At 41.5% G+C, this 16,730-nt stretch overlaps 1 protein-coding gene across 12 annotated transcripts in view; it reads right to left on the minus strand.

Moving 5' to 3' along the window:
* Positions 1 to 16,730, minus strand: part of OPCML (opioid binding protein/cell adhesion molecule like) — a 936,906-nt gene that overhangs the window by 98,669 nt on the left and 821,507 nt on the right. For all 12 annotated transcript variants that reach the window (XM_080649639.1, XM_080649645.1, XM_080649642.1 and 9 more), the window contains one exon: positions 2,772 to 2,897. In XM_080649639.1, coding sequence (XP_080505765.1) covers positions 2,772 to 2,897 — 126 coding nt within the window. The remainder of the gene's footprint in view (positions 1 to 2,771; positions 2,898 to 16,730) is intronic.

Raw genomic sequence — 16,730 nt, forward strand, 5'->3', positions numbered from 1 at the left:
CTCTACTCTATGGTTTTAGATTTTATTGAGGCTGGATTAACATACAATAAAGTGCACCTATTTTTATTGTACAGTTTGATTAGTTTTGACTACCTTATTGGTTTTGTTAACTTAAACAATGTCACTATCCCCCTATTCAAGATATAAAATATTTTCATCAACCCCCACAATTCCCTTGTGCCCCCTTGCAGTCACTTTTTCAAATACTCCTACCCTAGGTAAGCACTGACTTGATTGCAGTCATTATTGACTACTTTTGTCTGTTCTACGATTTCAGATAAACGACATCATAACAGCATGTATTTGTTGTATCTCACTTCTTTAGCTCCAGAGTGTTTTTGCGATTTATCCATTGTGCTATGTGTACCAAAGGTTTGTTCCTTTTAATTGCTGAGAAGTCATCTGTAAGAATATATTGAAATGCATTTACCTGTTGATAGTTATTTGGGTTATTTCTAGTTAGAGGCTGATATAAATGAAGCCCCTAGAAACATTTGTGTACAATGCATGTTTGTTGACATTTTTGTTTTCATTTACTTTTGCTAAATACCTAAAAGTGACTTGCTGGGTCACATGCTAAGTGTATATTTAACTTCATCATAAAGTGCCAAGCTTTTTCCCATAGGGCTTATGCCATTTCACATCTTAGAGTTAATGTATGAGTTTCAGTCACTCCACATCCTCACTAACACTTGGTATTGTCAGTCTTTTTCATGTTTGTCATTCTAATAGTTGTACAGGGGTATCTCAGTACTGTTTGATTTTCATTTCTATGATAAAGATGTCGAACATATTTTCAGGTGCTTATTTTTCATTCACATATCTCCTTTTGTGAATTGTCTGTTCGAATATTTTGTTTATTTCAAGGTGGGTTGTTACAATTGTGCTGTAAGAATTCTTCACATAGCCCAGATGTAAATTCTTTTTGTCAGGTGTAAGTATAGCATATGTTTTCTCCCCGTCTGTGGCTTATCTCTTCATTTATTCTTTTTTAAGATGTATCTTTATTGTTGAAAATATTACAGATGACCCCCCACCCCCATTGACCCCTGCCACCCTGCCTCCACCCCTCCCCAGGCCTTCACTGCACTACTTTCTGTGTTCATGGCTTGTGCATATCTTAATGGTGTTTTTTAATTTTGATAAAGCCTGTTATGGGTTGAATTGCATCCCCCTCAAAAGATACCTTAAAGTCCTAATTCCTTGTGTCTCAGAATGTGACATTATTTGGAAACTAGAGGCCCGGTGCATGAAATTTGTGCACGAGTAGGGTTCCTAGGCCTGGCTGGTGATCAAGGCCAATCAGGTTCCCTGACTCCAAGCCTTCCTGCCTCCTCCTTCCCTCGCTCCCTCAGCACCCGCCTCTACCACTGCTGGTCACCCGCCATGTTCCGTGCCACCCCTGGTGGTCAGCACACATCATAGCAAGCGATCGAATACCCAAGGGGTCAATTTGCATATTAGCCTTTTATTATATAGGATAGGATCTTTACAGAGGTAATCAACTGAAGATGTCATTAGTGGGGGCCCTAATCCATCATGTTTGGTGTCCTTATAAAAAGAAAGAAATTGGCTGAGAGATGCGTACAGGGGAAAGGTCATGTTAAGATGAGACCAAGATCAGACGATGCACCTTCACATCCAGAAACACCAAATATGTCCAGCCAACCACCAGAAGCCCAGGAGAGGCATGGGACAGACACCTCATAGCTCTCAGAAGGAACCAACCTGACTGCACCTTCCTCATGGCCTTCTAGCCTCCAGAGCTATGAGAAAATGCATTTCTGTTGTTTAAGCCATCCAGTTTGTGGTACTTTGTTATGACAGCTGTATACAAATAATACAAAGCCAAATTTATCAAGTTTTTATTGCAAGGTTACTAAGATTTATTTCTATGTTTCCTCTAGATCTCTATTCTTTTTACATCACACACACACACACACACACACACACACACACACACACACACAGGCAACCTCCACATTATCCTCTTCCCTGGGTTGCATGTTTAGGTTTTCTGTTGCCTGAGGGAGCCATTTCTTGTATAATTTCTAGAATTAATCATTGTTTCTACTAACAGTCTAAATATATCAAGTGGCTCTGTGTTCATCTCTTCAAGTTCAACTTGGAGTAAGTTTTAGTTCCAAGGGCATGAGGCCCCTTGTCTCTTTGGTTCCCTTCCTAGTAAGTTGAAGATGCTCATAACCGATGTTTCAATACCAGTCATTTGGGGCCCGGCACAGGCATGACCCCTCACTCCTTCACCATTTCTTTCATCTTTCCTCTACTCGAGAGAGCTATTTATGAACAGGTCAAACATATGTGGCTCTGGGTAGATGTCCAGAAAGTACTGAGCAGGGAGACCCTTTTTCTCCTCAACACACAATGACATCAGTGGTCCCAGTGGACACTGCCGTGTTCTCCACTCTTCATCAAGAAGGACAACCCACCAACTAACCCACACAATCTTGACCTTGAGAAATGAGTTTCTTTGTTGGAAGTTTTTCTTATGGCACCTCTTTTCTTCATAGTTGGGAACACAAAAAAATCAGCTAAAGTCATAAAAAGAACTGAAATAATAATTCAGTAAAGATTATCTATAAATATTCCTTTAGGAATGGGATACTCCGTGACTGATGGGTGTGGCCTTTGCTCTGACATTACTCTGGTATCAAACAGCATTGTTTTCTGATTCCGGATGTTCTGATGTACAACAGAATCAAGTCTTCAAAATACCAACTCTAAGAAGGTTCTCTAGGTACATGCCTTACCCTTGACAGACAGGTGTCTCCACGTCACAGTTGGCTCTGGTCTGCCAATAGCAAGACACAGCAGGGTCACGCTGCTTCCCTCGTTCACAGTGATATCTGAGGAGATGTTCATGATTTGTGGAGGGACTGAGAAGAAACAGAGAAGAGAATAAATACATGAGAATGAGTCTTTACACTCAAAAAAAGGTGCTAGCCTATAAATATTCATATAGCATGCTGTATAATGAGTAACGTCTCAATAATAATATTCCGATTTCTTGATTGGCCAAGGATGTGGCCACCAACACAACATGTACAGTGCACTTGTGTCTTGCAGCAGGAGGCAGGTGTGTGGGAGGGGAAGAAGCACAGGAACTGAAGACGAGGACATTAATGCTTGTTGATTGAAAGGTCAAACCACAAGGAAACTACTTACAATGTTTCTGAGTTCCTGTCTGTCCGTGTGCTCATTTATTTTAGTGGAATTGCTGACTTTAGCAAATAGGCATGAGTTGCCCCCACTTAAGCCTTTTTTATTTTTCAATAAAGCCAACCACACTGAGTTAGTTATCCTTCCTTGAGCATTCCAGACATCTCCATATTTTTTGGCCTTGCACCAATTATTCCATCCTGCAATTCTTTTCTTTCACATTTCTTTACCTGAAAATTCCTTCTCATTCCTCAAAACACATCTATTAAAACACAGAAAAATTGCCTCTGACTTGCCCAACCAGAGTCAGCAATACATTGCACCTGCTACTATGGCCGCTATAATATCCTATATAATAAAAGGCTAATATGCAAATTGACTGGATGGCAGAACCACCGGTCCTCAATGCAGGAGTTGCTTCCTGGTGGTCAGTGCACTCTCACAGGGGAAGCGGGCCTAAGCCATCAGTTAGACATCCCCCAAGGGCCCCCGGACTGTGAAAGAGCGCAGGCCAGGCTGAGGGACCTCCCCCACCCCGAGTGCATGAATTCTGTGCACCATGCCTCTAGTTGTACTATAAAACATAGGCATAATGGCATCATACCCCAGTGGTTAGGGGTAGGGCTCTAGAGCTCAACTCCTCACCTGTTGAATAATCTTGGGCAAGGTATACTACCTTCCCCTCTTGGTTTCCTCAGCTGCGAAGTACAGATGATAGTAGTAGCTAAACTAAATGTGTTGTGAGGTTTAGACAAAACAATGGCTTCATAGAGTGCATGATAGGAAAGGAGCACTCAATAAATGTTAACTACCAGACGACAAGGAAGACTAAGATGAAGACAGCAATAATTATGTCTTTCTCAATAAACTCTTATGGGCTGGGTCCATGTCCATTTAACGTTAGCATTGCAAAGGCTGACATAATCCCTGGCTTTGCTGGCTACCCTGCCCCACCTCCAGTCCTCATTCTCTCAATTCATTTCAAAACTCAGCGTATAATGAACAACATAAACTGATGAACAAAACTAGGACCAGTGTCAGGGAAGCATCGAACAGATTGTCCAACCTATGAGGGAAGGCGGGGGTGGGTGGGTGTTGGTGGTGAGGGGGTAAGAAATCAACCAAAGGACCTGTATGCATGCATATGAGCATAACCAATGGATACAGATGGGGGGGGGGCAGGCAGGGGGTAAGGGCATGTGCTGGGGTTTGGGGCCAGCCGGGGAGAGGTCAATGAGGGAAAAAGGAGACTTACATAATACATTAAACAATAAAGAATTTAAATTGAAACAAAACAACAAAACAGCATTGGAAAATAACCTGATTCCCCTCAACTCCTACTTCTCATCGCCCTTGTCCTGGTTGAGTCTCTCACCAAATTTCACATGAACGATAGCCTCCCCCTTGAAACTTCCCACCTGTTCTCTTTCCAACTTTGGATCCCTCCAAGCTCTCTCCTGCATGTGCCCAGAGCAGTGGTCGGCAAACTGCAGCTCGTGAGCCACATGCGGCTCTTTGGCCCCTTGAGTGTGGCTCTTCCACAAAATACCATGGCCTGGGCGAGTCTATTTTGAAGAAGTGGCATTATTAGAAGTTTAAGTTTAAAAAATTTGGCTCTCAAAAGAAATTCCAATCATTGTACTGTTGATATTTGGCTCTGTTGACTAATGAGTTTGCCGACCACTGGCCCAGAGGAACCTTTTCAGGCAGTCATCTAATCAAACCGCCCCCTACCTACTCTAGCTCACCATTGCCCACCAGGCTTAACACAAAACCTCTTTTGCATGACCTACCTCCGTCCCTGAAATCTAGCCCTTCAACCCACCGACAAACCTCGTCTCCAGGTGCAGACCTCACTAGCAGCACATGGCAGATAGTGGACCCACCTTCCCTGGCACAAGGACTTTCATAGCTTTGCTTGCCCTTGTCTTCTCTTCATTTTCTACCTGAAAACATAGGACTCAACTTTCAAGCGTCCTCCAAGGTCACCTCCCCTTAGACACTGAAAAGAGAATCCGCATCTCTCTTTGCTACATTTTGTGGCAAGCTCCCCGCAGGTGGGGCTGGGCCTGCTGTGTCCCAGCTGATGGTTGTACGCCTGTCCCTTTACCTAGAGAGGGAGGTGCCTGAGAATGAGGAAGGGATTTCACACACCCGTTTCCCCAGGCCCTGGCACAAGGCTGACAAGGTACATGCTTGATTCTTCTTTGAAAGAAAGAGCCAAAGAACACATTGGACAAATCCAAGAACTGGGGTAGCGGGTAGGGGTGGGGGGACCGCAAAGCTTTTAACCTTTCTTCTCAATTTTCTTTCAGATTCTGAAAAGAAAAGGAACGATAACAGACAGAGGAGGCACTGTGCTTACAGTTATGCTGATTTACTCAAATTGCCAGTTTAATTATAAATTATTAATTACCATACAGGTCGAGTGCTAGTTAATTCCAAACCACCCCGAGTCAGCGGTGAAGGAGAATTATGGCCCAGGCTCGATTCTGAGGACTGTGCAGCCTGAAGTTTTATGCTGCTCAGACCTTAGAGGTAAGTCTTTTCAAGGAGAAGCCGTAAGTAACATGGAGAACATTTGAGTTCTTAAGGGAATCCACATTTGAAAATAAATAAAAATCACCCCCAGTATAAATCTGCCATGTTTTAGATTATTCCGGCATCAGATTTTGCCCTGAAATTTCATTGCACATATTTTATCCAGATACAAACTGGGGTGGGGGTGGGAGTACATTCTAACTGCACTGCATCCTCTAGAGAAAACTGTACTAGCGATTTTCCAGTATTTTCAGGCTTGTTAAAAACATAGTTCTGAGCTTAGAAATGTCAATACTGCTTCTCACTTTTATAGAACGGCAGCTTCAGTGCTGCTTCCACGGGAGTCTCGGGATACTGTCTGCGGAGGTTGGGTGTGCCAGGCCACCTGACATTCTCTCTCTCCAGAACCAGGAGTCTCCCTCCGCAGGAAGACACGGCGGCATGGGGGCAGGCACTGACCAGTCCGTGGGCTCATTTAGTACATTTCAGATCCCTGCACACTGCCCCCGGCTCAGGGCCTTCAGTCCCATACAGTCCGTTTCATCTGATAGTGTGAGGGATCCTGGATTAAAAGGCATCTGTAAAAAGGCCAGTAAGTATATCAGTGGACTTGTAACTACTTATTGTCACCAGATTTCTTTTGTGCAACTCAATATTTTTCTCCATTTCCCTAAAACCTATGTATTGAAATTAAATTTGTATATGGGTTTTTTTGTTTGTTTTTTGGGTTTTTTTGCTGGATAAAATAGGAGCTCTTACACTGTTTTAAGGCAGAAATTTATATTGCTTTTCACAGTATTTATCTAGGGAATAACATTTAAAGAAATCATGCATTGGTCATCCTATTAGCTGTTCATTGGACATGAAAATATTGAGTCAAGTAAAAACGTCGCACATGTAAGTAAAGTTAAATGCATATTCTGAAATTTAACTTTGAAATTTTATCTTTTTTTAAAAAAAGTATTTGCAAAATTCCATGGATATTGAGCACCACCTCCACATTCCCCTTCTCATTATAATGTCAACCGGGAGAAGGGGGATTCCCGGGATGAAATGGTGAAGGTTATTCCAGCATCTCAAGTCAGAGGAGGAAAGACAAAGGGTGTGAATAGCCAGGAAAAAAAGAAAAAAGCACAAAAAGTGAACTGAGAGAAAGGGAAGCTCTTTCTGTTCCCAATTATAAGGTCACTGTTATTAAAATGTAATGCACAATGATATTTATTATTTATTAATACGCAATTCGATGGTTCTCAAATTGCTTGCACAAGCATTACCTTGTGGGTTTCTTATGAACTATGAGATAAATAGAACAAATAGTGTCACTATTAAGCACATGATGGTCTAACCGCTTTGCTGTACATCTGAAACGAATACAGAATAATAGCGAATGTAAACTGTGATGGGAAAATAAGTTTTTTAAACAATGTAGAAATGGAAGCATGAGGAAGGTTAAGTAAATTGCCCCAGATCACGAGGTTAACAAATGGCAGACTTCTTTCCATCCTGGGGTGCTTCCTCTCTGTTTAACCTCTGTCAGTGCCCCAGACACAACCTTTATATCTGCGTGTTTCCTCTGCCTGGGACGTCCTCCCTGCGCATCTTCCCTCACAGCCCTTCCCAGGTGGTGGGAACCATCTCCTTCCATCCGCTTAGGGACCCTGCACACCCCTGCGGACGGGGGCGTCTTGGTACATTGCTCGCCAAGGGAGGTTCTCAATACTTTCGATTTAATTTTCAATATCAATTGAATTTGGAAATACTATTATGATGCTTCCCTTGTCTTCATGATACCTTTGTGAAGAAAGGAGCGCTTGGACATGACTTTATTTCCCCCCCTTTTTAAATTTTATTAAATTTATAAGGGTGACATTGGTTAATAAAATTGTATAGGTTTCAGGTGTTCAACTCTATAGTACATCACAACCATATATTGCATTGTGTTTACCACCCAAGGTCAAAGATTCTTCCTTCACCCTATATTTGACCTCCTGAACCTTTTACTACCCTCTCTCCCCATTTCCTCTGGTCACCACCATACAGTTATCTATGAGTTTTTGTTTTGGTTTGTCTTATTGGTCCATTTGTTGCTTTCAGTTTTACATTCCACATATGAGTGAGCTCATTTGATTTTTGGCTTTTCCTGTCTGACTTACTTCACTTAGCATGATATTCTCAAGATGCATCATGTTGTTGCAAATGGCAGTATTTCCTCTTTTCTTATGGCTGAGTAGTAGTCCATTGTTTATATGCTCCACATCTCCTTTATCCAACCCCCGATCAAAGGACACTTCAGGGTTGCCATGTCTTGGGAAATACAGATCAAAACTACAATGAGCTACCACCCCACAGCTGTTAGAGTGGCTGTTATCAACAAGACAAGCGCTAATGAGTGTTGGGGAGGCTGTGGAGAAAAAGGAACCCTCCCACACTGCTGGTAGAAATGTAAACTGGTGCAGCCACTATGGAAAACAGTAAGGAGGTTCCTCAAAAAAGAAGACTAGAGTTACCATTCAACCCAGCAATCTGTATATCTGCCTGATACATTTTAAAGCATCTAGTCGCAGATGTATGCCCCCCCTCCCAATTTATTGCAGCATTATTCATGGAAATTATTTTAGTAGCCTGTATATATTTTGATAGAACTGTTCAAATTTTAGACACTTACCAGGGTCTAACAAATATAAATACACTAGAGGCCCGATGCACAAAGATTCATGCAAGAATGGGCCTTCCTTCCCCTGGCTGCCGGCACCGCCTTTGCTCCGGCCTGGAGCCTCCTTTCCGCCTTCCCACGCTACTCAGAGGCCTGGAGCAGTTGGGGGAGTATGGAATGCCTGCATCATCGCCATGGCGACGACGCAAGCGTCCCGCCCCTGGCCGCTTGTGTATGCAAATTAACCCGCCATCTTTGTTGGGTCAATTTGCATACTCACTCCTGATTGGCTGGTGGGCGTCACGAAGGTGCAGTCAAATTTGCATCTTTCTCTTTTATTAGTGTAGATATAGCTAGCGATTATGAATCCTATCTAATTAAGATGGAATATGCAAATTGACAGTAACTCCACAATAAAGATGGCAGCACCCACAGCCAATAAGGAGGGAATATGCAAATTGACAGGACAAGGTGAGAGGTGGAAGGCAGCTCTGGCTGGAGCAAAGGCGGAAAGGCACCTTCGGGCCTGAATGAAGGCGAAAAGGCGGCTCCTGGCTGGAGCGAAGGCAGTGTCTGCAGCCTGAGGAAGGAAGGCCTATACTTGCACGAATCTTCGTGCATTGGGCCTCTAGTATACAGATAAACAAAAAATGGATAGCAATCTTCTCTGAAATGACAAAATCACTACAAGAGTCTATCTAAAGAATTACAAATAGTGCAGGGTGTTGTTAGTCACATCTGCAGACACCAGGGACCCTCACTCCCCACCCCACAGTCTGGTAGTACATGAATTTGGTTATCTTTATGTTGATGCTGGTAGTTACAATAGGACCTTCACATAACTGTGAAGACTGTTCAGTGAACAACTGCAACTACTTCAACGTGTCACCAATGTAGACAGATAGATGGATAGATATAGACATATAAGTACAGATATAAACAGAGTATGGTATTGTCTGTCTCTCTCTATACATACATACAAATATACGAAGGGCTACAAACAATGTTTTATCAGGTTGCAATCGGGTACTTTGAGGAAGAGGCAGATTTCCAAAGGTATCTTTGGGCACTGGATGACCATGAGGTATTTACACATCCTCTCTTTACCCTCAGGATGGCCAGCTACCCTTGAACATTCCAATACCTCTTGAACCCATCCCTTCCTCTTCAATTTCACTGCCATTGGCTTAGTTGAGAAGCATATCTTCTCTTGCTTGGAATATTACAAAAGTCTTCTTATTTCTCAATCTGCCACCATTTTATAAATAAAACCCATTACGCCCATCACAGTTACCTCTTAAGTATCTTGCTTCTGTCTAACAGCCCAACATCTGCCCCTTGTTAAGACTCTGAAGTCTAAACGGTCTGACCATATCATAACTACTTGCCCCTTCTCCAACAAGTAGCCCCCCATATCTTTCTGGGGCTCATTGTTCTCTCATCTCTGTGCCTTTACACACACTATTCCTTCTGTTTGGAAAACACTTTTCTACTTTTGTGCCATACAAACCACTCACCCTTCAACACTCAAGTCAAATATGAGCTCCTTTAGGATGCCTTAGTTTCTCTTTCATTTCCAAAGCATTCATGTTTATGACTTTATCATACCATTTATCTTTGCAACAGAGCTGCTCCATGGAAAATATCTGCTATATTTATCCTTGCATTCCTATCATACAACCCAAAGCCTGACAAATGATAAAATCATTTCCCCTCTAAAGGGAATGTGTGCATGCATAGGTTTTAAAGTTGGGGACCTTATAATTTGCCAACTGTTTTCCATCCTAGAAATTTGACATTTGACCTCTCTTTTCCCAAAAATACCCTCCATCCAATTCCTTACTTAGATTTTTTTTTTTAATTCTGGGTTTTGTCCTTTTATATTTATTTGTATGGTTGTTTAAGGACTCTCTGTTTCGAAACTATATTCTTTATAAATCACAATATTCTCAGTACTTAGAAATATGTTTGGTACATAACAGGCGCTTAATGAAAATGTACAAAATGAATAAATGCCCACTATATACACTGTGGTAAACATGTTATCATATACTTGTGAGAGAACAAACCTGAGTTAGAAAGGTTTTCCTAAAGGTGAAATATTTCTATGTGCAAAGGTAATTGAGGTGTGAAATGTATGATTCTTGACATATTAGTGACACCTACATAAAGGTGACATGATATGAATGAAAAACGATGTGAGAGACCATGTACCACAACTTAGGTTCTGTAGTCCAATGACCCATGTATGCTCAGACAGGTGTTTACCAAACTCCTCATCCCCTGGTTCTCACTGAAGAAAATGAAGACCACAGAATAACAACGTGGGAATGTGTATAGTGCACTAGTACAGTGCCTAGAAATAAGTGCTTCATAAATGGTAGTTGGCACTATTATTTTATATGCTCTTAGCAATATTGAATAAATATTTGAAATCAGATAAATAGCTTAATCAGTGCCTGCTTGCTCATTTTCTAAATCTCAGCTCCTTCAGCTTTCAGGCAGGACTTACTGATGAAGCTGGCCTTGGAAAGCTGCAAGATTTCATTAGATATGCTTCCAGAGCAAAAAGTAAATATCTAATCAATAAAGGTCAATTGCGTCCTTATATGTGAACATTGTTGCTATGCAAATACACAGGGCAAATCACACACTTGTATAAAAAATTACTTGGCTCCTCCTTATATATTTTCTTTTAGAGGATATTTTATTCTATTTCTGACAGATTCAAAGGATGCAACTTCAGCACCATGTCTTGCCCTATCAAGGGCAATGATTCCACCCTCTACAACTCTCCCCTATCTGTGTCCGGTCACAATATTTGAAAATCATGTTTCAAGTGTTTCATTTCAAACTGAATGGCCCTGTATTTTTAAAATTATAATCTGGACTCACAGAGGCTAAAGTTTGACTACCATTTTTTCCCTACCTACTTTCTGTGTAATTTTTGAAAAAGTTACTTGCGCTTTCTCTGCCATAAAATGGGCATGGACATATTTGCTACACAGGGACGTGGAGACTGTGTTAGTTACAGGCCAGTGAGCCAGCTCTGACTCCTGGCGACTCTGTGATAACCACATGCCCTGTTTTCAACAGCCCTTAGAGATGATGATTTTAAAGAGACTTAAATGGCTATTACTGTTGTTTCCAGTTTATTATTGTTATTACTATCCCCAGAGAATAACAAGATATTGAGACCACGTGAAAGCTGATAGAAATATGAAGTGCTTTCCACTGCACTTTTAAACACTCAAGGCTAATTTAGAAAAATAACAACAGTAAAGACTTTTTAAAAATGGAATGTTTTATTCTTCCAGGGTTACCTTTTTAAAATGTATTCTAACAAAAGAGCTTATTTCATAAACTAGAGGTGAGAGTAATTTGAGAATTACAGTATACGTTCTAGGCGAGGTTGTGCCACATTTTGTGTACTCAGGTAATATGATATGTTGGCAAAATCACTACATGAAATGTCAGGATAAATGGATTCTAATCTTGATTCTTCCACAGCTGTGTGATCTTCTGTCAATCGCTTAACCCCTTTGATTTAGGTGTGTGAGTGTGTGTGTGTGTGTGTGTGTGTGTGTGTGTGTGTTTCCCCTCTTTTTATTCATGCTGCCCTACCCATGGCAGCCTGGTTGCAATGCCCCAAACACCCCACACTTCTCATAAATCCATATAGAATTCCATATAGCTGCATATGCTGAACCCTGTCCCTTTGTGCCCTCTGCCTATTCAAGTCCTACTCACACCTGAAAACTGATATTGATATATAATGCCCTCTCTCTACCAGCTCTCCCCATTCTCCCCATCCCAGAGATGAATGTAAGCCTGTGCTCCGTGGCTACTTGATCAGAAGGATGTAATATGGTTATTCTAAACATGTATCGAGTACCTACTAGGTCCTCGGTGTTACCTTGGGAGTAGAGATGTACACAGACAAGATTCCTCTCATATGGAAATGATGGAGTTTTGGGTCAAGAGGAGACCACTGACATTGATAAATAATCACTGGATCAAGGTGTGATTACCATTGTGGATGTGCCATGAAGTGGTACGAGGTACCATGACAGCCCATAATAGGGGATCAGCCCTGGGCAGTGAGTTTGCATGAGGGGTTCGCTGTGGGCAGGGCTGGGCAAAGGGATCAGCATGTGCAAAGGCTCTGCACAGATAGGATGCAAGGTTGGCTTGGGAGGCTGTGTCTGAAGTGAAGAGAGGAAACTCTTACAAGTGACTGACTGGACAGGGGACAGGATTTATTGGTTCTCAAGAAAGTGCTTAAGGTTTTAATCTTTTTAAAGAGAACTGAGGCCCTGGCCAGTTTTGCTTAGTGGATAGAGCATCAGCCCTTGGGTTGAAGGTTCCCGGGTTCAATTCTGGTCAAGGGCACATATCTTTTCCCTCCCCTTCCCTCCCCTTCCATTCCCTTCTTTTCCCTTCCCTTCTGCTCTGTGACGCCAAGAGTAGGAGTTGCACACTTGTCGCTGCACTTGTTGCTCACCCCTGCACTCAGTATGCACTATCCTGTGCCCAAGGCTGGGACAGAATTGTAGAAAGAAATCCCCTGGATCAGACACAGAAACTCTTCATCTTTGAAGAAATGGGTAGTTGTTCATAATCTTGTTCAGAGCTAGATGATGGCTCAGAAGGAAGGGGGTGAGGCCGGTAGCTCAGATGGCACTCTTGTATTCAGTTGTTGTATGAAAGTGGCAATGGTTTTAGTTATGAATAAATGAGATCACAAAATAAGTATACTTTAAAGACTACGGAATGATATGTACCTATAATTCAGCGTTCCGACTAAAGAAATAAAAGCTACAGTTTGAGTCTCAGGGATCCCATGGGTGTGACACTTGATGAGCTTTGACTCTGCTTGTAGAACAGGGATGGGCTCAGTAATGTGATCTATATTGTGTAGAAGGTACAGCAAGGTAGCTTTTCTCAGGCCAAGGTTAACCTCACATACCCCCCATTTCTTAAATTCACTACCCTGCTAGATTCACAAAAGTCAAGATTTCCAATATGAAAGAACAGGCTTAGATTTCTAGGTGTGAGGAAGTCAGCCATGAGGCCCCAACATAATTTTTATGTGAGTCTTTTCTCAAATCTCTGAAATCCATCTCAATTCCAACACATCTGAAAAGTCTGAAAAAATAAAGATTGCATCTGCATTTTATTTTTACATTGGGAAAGTGGGGAGGGGTTCATGACTGAATATTGCTGATAAAAACATGATAACTGAGTCTCATTACAGCCAAAGACAAGTCTCATATTTTAGCATTTTTATTAAAGCTTTTTAAATTACTGAGTGTCTGGTATATTCAATACCAGCCTAAGTGATTTATATTAGTCTATCCCTAGATACTCCATCTAATAAATAACTTGGCAATCTCCTAGCCCATAAATATCCCTGGCCCCAGCAAAAAGCAATTAAAGGATGTGAGAAAAAAAGAGTGGTTTCTCAGTACCCCAGACTACAGTGTCACGGGGTGTTTCCAGAGGAATAATTCACGCCACTTACAGAGGGGCCAGGTCTCCTGTCCTCACCACTCACCCACCGGGAATTTACGTCTCAGTTCCCTTCAAAGACAAAACACACCCGAAACTGTCTTTAAATATTTAACATGTCACAGGAAGGCAGGTGTTTCATCCTGGAGAACATTCTCCCCAGCAACAAGTGTGCTAGAATATCTGAGACAGCTCTGGCTGAAAATACTGTGCAAAGCCTTTTTGGAAAGCAGTTGTGTCCAAAATGTTTGCGGGGGAAGAAAGGGGACATATGTAATACTTTCCACAATAAAGACTTTTTTTAAAAAAAAGAAAAAATAATCATGAAAATAACAATGACAACAATAACAACAAAAACAGTCAGTAGGTGTGAGGAATTTTATGGGGAATCTGTAAAATGTTCTAAAACTCATTTATATTGATATTGCTTTACTTGGTAAAGTTACTAAAAGTCCTTAATTTGTACACTTGAAATGTGTGAATTTTAATATATATATATATATATATGTATATATATATATATATATACACACACACACACACACACACACACACACACACACACACACTGAGTGGCCAGATTATTATGATCTCTGAACGCATAATAATCTGGCCACTCAGTGTGTGTGTGTGTGTGTGTGTGTGTGTGTGTGTGTGTGTGTGTATGTATATCTCTTATCTGGCTCTTATCTGGCCTTCACTGAACCTCAAAGGCTATGGGAAGAAGGAAGCTCTGAGCCCCTCCTTTCTATGTATGTAAGTCAGTGTGCTCTGCGTTGCACCCAGCGCCCAGCACCCAGGCAGGAGACAACAAGGCCACACACCCAGACTTTTCTCGCTGTGCTCTGGGAAGCTGCCAGGACAAATGGCCTTGGGTAGGAGAGGCTGGCCCCAGTCCCGGTTTTACAGGGATTCTCCAAATCCCAATCCCAGTGAGTCCATGGCACACTCATCATAAATCTGAGAGGCTTGGAGGCTCTAGATCAATTTAATTGGATGCGTCTTCTAATGATACGTTCGATCGTTTTATTAAACATTGTCTATTTTTATGCGCTTCACTTCCCAGATAATTATGTACGAATTGTTGGGGGCAGAGGGAACTGCCTTTGAAAATATTACAGGAGCCCAATAACACGCTATTTACACGTCCTCGGACTCCAGGGCACACCAAGGGCATGCACATGTGTGAGGCAGAAATAATGCCACCTCAGCTTGATTACAGCACTGAGAAGTGGGGCATTTACAAAGAAAATCCTATTTCCCCCCATCATCTCATTTATTATGAAGAAGAAAGAGCAGAAATGCAGCTTCACTTCCATAGCTTGGTGACAGAAAAACAGGGCAAAATGGAGAAGGGTTTGACCAAAAGCATTGATTGTTGCACAGAGCAGTGATTTTCAGCCTTTATCATGGCATGGCACACATACACTAATTACTAAAATTCTGTGCCCCACCAAGAATATATTTTTTTGCCAATCTGACCAAAAAAAAAATAAATAAAATAAAATAAGCATAATTTTGATTCATTCACACCGTACACTATTGTTGTTGGCTGTTGTCATTTGTTCATTTAGCACTCTAAGCAAAAAGAAGTCAGTGCCCCTGACTAAATAATCAGGCATGGTTTTAAAATTCTTGTGGCACACCAGGGTACCAGGGCACACCAGTTGGAAATCGCTGGCAGAGAGGAAATTATTCTTTTTTCTTATAATTAGAGAGATGTTACAACCAGATGCTTGCAGTTCCCCAGGATTCTGGGAGCTAGATAGTGTCTCATTACTTATTTATTTGATGTAATATTTTGAAACGTCAAGTATATTTACATGCTTCAAACACCAGCTTACTTAAAGGTGGCAGAGTATATATACTGTTTCTATATTTATAAAAATAACATTACACATTTTCCCAGCTGCATTGTATTCCTTTGGATACATGTAGTATAGTTTATCCAAGTAGCACCCTACTCACAGATGTGTGAATTATTTCAATCTTTCGTTATTACAAGGTTACTCAAATTATCATGTGTGTGTATGTGTTTTAGGCTTGTCAACGTGTTTGTAAAGCCTGGTTTAAAGTGCAAATACAGTGATAGTCTTAATGGTTGTTGATAGATTTTTTTCCCAGGGGGTTTACCATCTTTCACATCCACTAACAATCTGTATGTCTGTGTGCTTTTGCATCCTTTTACATGCGTGAGGATGGTTGGTACTGTTGTCAGTGAACTCTCTCTTTAGGTCCTTTGCTTAGGCTTATTGGGCTTCCCATTGTTTTTATTTTTATTATTATTATTTTAAAAATATATTTTAAATGATTTTTTACAGAGAGGAAGGAAGAGGGGTAGAGAGTTAGAAACATCGATGAGAGAGAAACTTCGATCAGATGCCTCCTGCACACCTCCTGCTGGGCATGTGTCCTCAACCAAGGTACATGCCCTTGACCGGAATCGAACCTGGGACCTTTCAGTCCACAGGCCGATGCTCTATCCACTGAGCCAAACTGGTTAGGGCTTCCCATTTTTTCTCAAGAAATTCTCGTTTTCTGTATGTCAATTAGAGTTAATTCTCCACATCAGTTAAAACTCAGCTCTGGACACAGAGGGCCTGGCTCATTTCCTGGGACTGCCATTTATTTCCTTGAGAGTGTATCAACCTATCTGTGCCTCAGTCTTTATAAATATATGAACGAGGCATACAATCGGCACCTGAAATGCAGGAGTGTTGTAAAGGGCACATAAGCCAGCAAGTACAAAGTGCAGAGAAGAGGCATTGTGTAGACACTGTTGGTATCAGACACTGCTCATTCCAAGTTTCCCAGGTGTTGCCTGCAGGTGAGGTGTGCTGGCCTG

The sequence above is a fragment of the Plecotus auritus genome, assembly GCF_963455305.1.
Source record: "Plecotus auritus genome assembly, chromosome: 13".
NCBI classification, from domain to species: Eukaryota; Metazoa; Chordata; class Mammalia; order Chiroptera; family Vespertilionidae; genus Plecotus; species Plecotus auritus.